We start from the raw sequence: 4,480 nt of genomic DNA, 5'->3' as shown, positions 1-4,480 counted from the left end.
CACTTAGTCATAATCATCCCTTGTGGCATCTCATCTACACCATCCAATGTCTTTTGTACTCCATGTTGCACCATTATGGCCTTCTTCTTCACTTGCCATAACCCAAAGTTTTGATTACTATCAAACTTCTCAATATCCAACTTCATGGAAGCCATTTCTTGTGCAAGATCAATCAAGAAACCTCCAAAAACCCTTGCTCTGATACCAATTGAACAAATTACCCACTTTACGCCCAAAGATCAAAGGCTTGATCTCAAGAATACGTCTCACACAATGCCCCAAAACAGAATTAGATATGTGCAACTAAAAACAACAATTAAGAACAAAAAGAACACAATCAAAACACACACCAAGATTTAAGTGGTTCACCCCTAATTTGGTTACATTCATTGTCCTAGCCTAGATGTCTTTATTGCTCCTTTCAAAAGTCTCCAATGAAGATGTACACTTGATGATGATTACAATTGAGGAAAAAGAGAATAGAGAGTAAAAAGAATTATGTAGAGAGAAAATGAGGGAAAATGAAAGCAATAATAAAATTCTATGTGTTTAGCCCTATTTATAGTTTATAGGGTCTAACACTTACAAATGATCCTAAGGAAAAACAAGAAACGAAACAGGAATAGCAAGAATGATCCAGCACCAACCATCGAGTAGGCTTTCGCTTGGCCAGGGGAAAAGCCAACTCGGCTTTATCTTCTGCCTCAAAATATCAATTCTTCCTTTTAAGCCTTATATCATATATCTGAAATTACCATTTTGCCCCTTTTTAAAACACAACATATCAATCCATGATTAAGGACATTAAGTCACACTAATCACCACACATTATATATTATTAATGAAATAATAATTGCCAATATCACTACTACAAATCGTCACTTGTGCTACTAATTATGCCACGAGAATTCAAAATTTGTGCCACCAATTATGTCACGGGTAAATATTTATCGTGGCAAATAAAGATTTATAGGTCACGGGTAAATAGCTATAGTGGGATTGTGTTATAAATTATGACACCTGAATTTGAAATTTATCGTAAGTTTTGATATTGCCACGGAAATACTATATTTTAAGTGAAAACTAAAAAAATAAAAAAAAATTATCAATCATTTAAATTCAAAATCTTCATCCAACTTATTTAGTTCTACATTTATTAGAAAATAAGTTATTATTTTTCCTTGTTTTTTAATTTAAAATAAGAAAAAAATTCTTTAAACAATGATTCAGTTCAATATATTTTAAATAAAAACATGTAAAAAAAATTTTGAGAAGCATTTTTCACTTACTAAATACTCAAACTAGACCTTAAATAATGATTTTAGGTAAGATTGAAGTATTTTCAACAAAAGAGAGTAAGGTTGTCTAACCTATTGCAAGACTTTTCCAATTTTTAATTTAGTGAAAATCCGATCTTATCATCCTTTTTAATTCAAGAACACAAGAAAACTATTCTTTTCTTTCTCTAAACGTGCTACACTATAAAAAATAGAGCAATTCCGACTGAAAGTTTTCGACTAACTCAAAACGGTCGGAAATTTCCGACTAACTTTCCGACTGACAAGCATTAGTTGGAATTTCCGACTAAATTGCTACAAAATTAATTTTTGGTCGGAATTTTAAATTTGAACAAAAAGGAAAATTTTAAATTGAAAATTAATTTCCGATTGAATTTTAGTCGGAAAAATTCCTACCAATTTCCGACTAAAATTCGATCGGTAAATTAGTCAATAAAAATTTATGTGATTACTCCATATAAACAGACATTATGTTATACAAATAATACACTAATAGAACTAATTATGTGCTAATACTACATTAACCTGACTAATTATTCACTAATACAACTCATATTATACTAACAATACACTAATATGACTAATAATACACTAATACGAGTAATAATATACAAATGCAAGTAATAATATAGTAATATACGACTACTAATATAGTAATACACTAATAACTAATAAGTGTTAGCTAAGTAATATATATATTAATACAAGTAATATTATTCTAATATATGACTAATTTTGTTGCATTTAGGAATATTAGTTAACCAAATTTATTTTTAATAATTCTGCAACTAATTTTCTTCAACTAGCTAATAATAATAATAATAATAATAATAATAATAATAATAATAATAATAATAATAATAATAATAATAATAATAATAATAATAATAATAATAATAATAGTGTGGCATATCAGAAAAATGCAGGACTCCCTGTGGGTCAAGTGGATCCATAAGGTGTATATGAAAGGAGGCAAGTGGAATTTATTCAATCCTCTCATTACCTCTAGCTGGGCCTTTAAGAAGATATGCAGTGTTAAAGACAAATTTGGGGAATGGATGGAACATCACAGATACTCCATCAATGAGGTCTACCAAAAGCTGTTGAATCCCCTAGAGAAGGTCAACTGGCCAAATTGGGTTTGGTCTAGATATGCTCTCCCTAAAACAAGATTCATTGTTTGGCTTGCTCTCCTCGATAAACTAAAAACCAAAGATCGCCTACAAGAACTGGGGATCACTCCAAATGACTCTTGCCCCTCTGTGGAACAAATAGTGAATCTTCAAAACATCTTTTCTTTTCTTGTAAGTTTAGCAAAAACTGCTTAGAAGTTGTCATGTCATCGCTCGGCTCCAACGCGAGAATCACTTCGCTTGGTGATTTAGCAACAAAAAAATGGAGAATCTCTAAACTTAAGAAAAAAGTTTTTTGTATTGCCTTGAACAGTCTTGTATACCAGATATGTCAAACTCATAATGAAGCTATATGGCAAGCGAAAGTAAAATCAACAGATGCTATCGTGAAAGCCATCAAGGAGGTTGTGAAGGCCCATTCCTCTATCATCTGTATCAAGGAGAATGATAAAGATAGTAGTTGGCTGTATAGGACCATTTATAATGTATAGTTGTTGACTCTTTTTGGGGCCTTGTTTTGGTCCTTTTTTTGAGGTCTCTCTCTTGTTTCTATGCATATAAAGAAGGCGGGTAGGAAACTCTTCCTAGAAGGTGGGCTTACTTAGCTATCTAATGCAAAGATTAGAAGTTTTTTGAGACGCCTGAGCTTTCCTCCTGTATCTACTTTGTTTCTCTAATGGAAAATTTTCTTCTTTCAAAATAAATAAATAAATAAATAAATAATAATAATAATAATAATAATAATAATAATAATAATAATAATAATAATAATAATAATAATAATAATAATAATTAATCTTCTAGAAGTGTTGCTATACTAATACAACTAATTATATACTAATACTACTAATAATACACTAATACGACTAATACTACACTTATACGACTAATAACTAATAATGCACCAATACGATATGACTAATAATATACTAATTATACAGTAATACTACTAATTACATACTAATATTAAAATAATACAACAACTCATACACTAATACATATGAGTAATAATATACTAATGCAACTAATAATACAATAATACGAGTAATAGTATATTAATTCTACATTAATTCGACTAATTATATACTAATACACTACTAATACTAACGTACTAATACTACACTAAGACGGCTAATTACGACATACTACATTTAATAATAATCATAATAATAATAATAATAATCCTATGGTGCAATGGAGCAAACTGGTCTGGAACAAATCTATATTCCTAAAGCACGGTTTGTTTACTGGATGGTGATGCTAAACAGACTAAAAACAAGAGATAGGCTGAAAGCCATTAGTGTTATAGATGATGACTTATGTCCTATGTGTGGTGAGGCCAGTGAATCTGCAGATCATATATTCTTTCGCTATCCTTGGAGTTGCCAGTGCCTTAGAATCTTGAATTCATGGCTTGGAACTAATATATCTTCACTCTCTTCTATCAAACCAAGCAAGTGGAAGGTGTCAAAATTCGAAAAGAAGACAATTACGACCTCTCTGTGTAGTCTCATTTATCAGATATGGAACGCCCGTAATGATTCTGTCTGGAACTTCAAGCTGATTTTGCCTAGTGTCCTTATGCAGTCTGTGAAGTTAGAAGTTAAGCATCAACTCTATAGTTTATATCCTCACTGTGTGAAAGATGTTATTTCGTTGTTTTGAGCTCTATGGCTTGTATTTAAGGCTCTGCTTTCTTTTTGGTGTTTGTAATAGCTTTGTTTTGGAACAAATTTTCTTCTTTCCAAAAAAAAATAAAATAATAATAATAATAATAATAATAATAATAATAATAATAATAATAATAATAATAATAACAATAATAATAATAACAATAATAATAATAATAATATTAATAATAATAATAATAATAATAATAATAATAATAATAATAATAATAATAATAATAATAATAATAATAATAACAATAATAATACACTAAGTGGTAGGAGTATTATGTTATACGTATACTATGTATATATATATATGTATATATATATATATATATATATATATATATATATATATATATATATATATATATATATA

At 29.0% G+C, this 4,480-nt stretch overlaps 1 protein-coding gene across 1 annotated transcript; it reads left to right on the top strand.

Annotated features, from left to right (window-relative positions):
* The first annotated feature begins 3,625 nt into the window (after nucleotides 1-3,625).
* LOC130799344 (uncharacterized) lies at nucleotides 3,626-4,096 on the top strand. The gene has a single exon (XM_057662445.1). It carries the CDS (start codon nucleotides 3,626-3,628, stop codon nucleotides 4,094-4,096), a length of 471 nt encoding a protein of 156 aa, XP_057518428.1.
* Nucleotides 4,097-4,480: the final 384 nt, after the last annotated feature.

The sequence above is a fragment of the Amaranthus tricolor genome, chromosome 14, assembly GCF_026212465.1.
Source record: "Amaranthus tricolor cultivar Red isolate AtriRed21 chromosome 14, ASM2621246v1, whole genome shotgun sequence".
NCBI lineage: Eukaryota > Viridiplantae > Streptophyta > Magnoliopsida > Caryophyllales > Amaranthaceae > Amaranthus > Amaranthus tricolor.
This window is presented reverse-complemented; position numbering and strand designations above follow the sequence as displayed.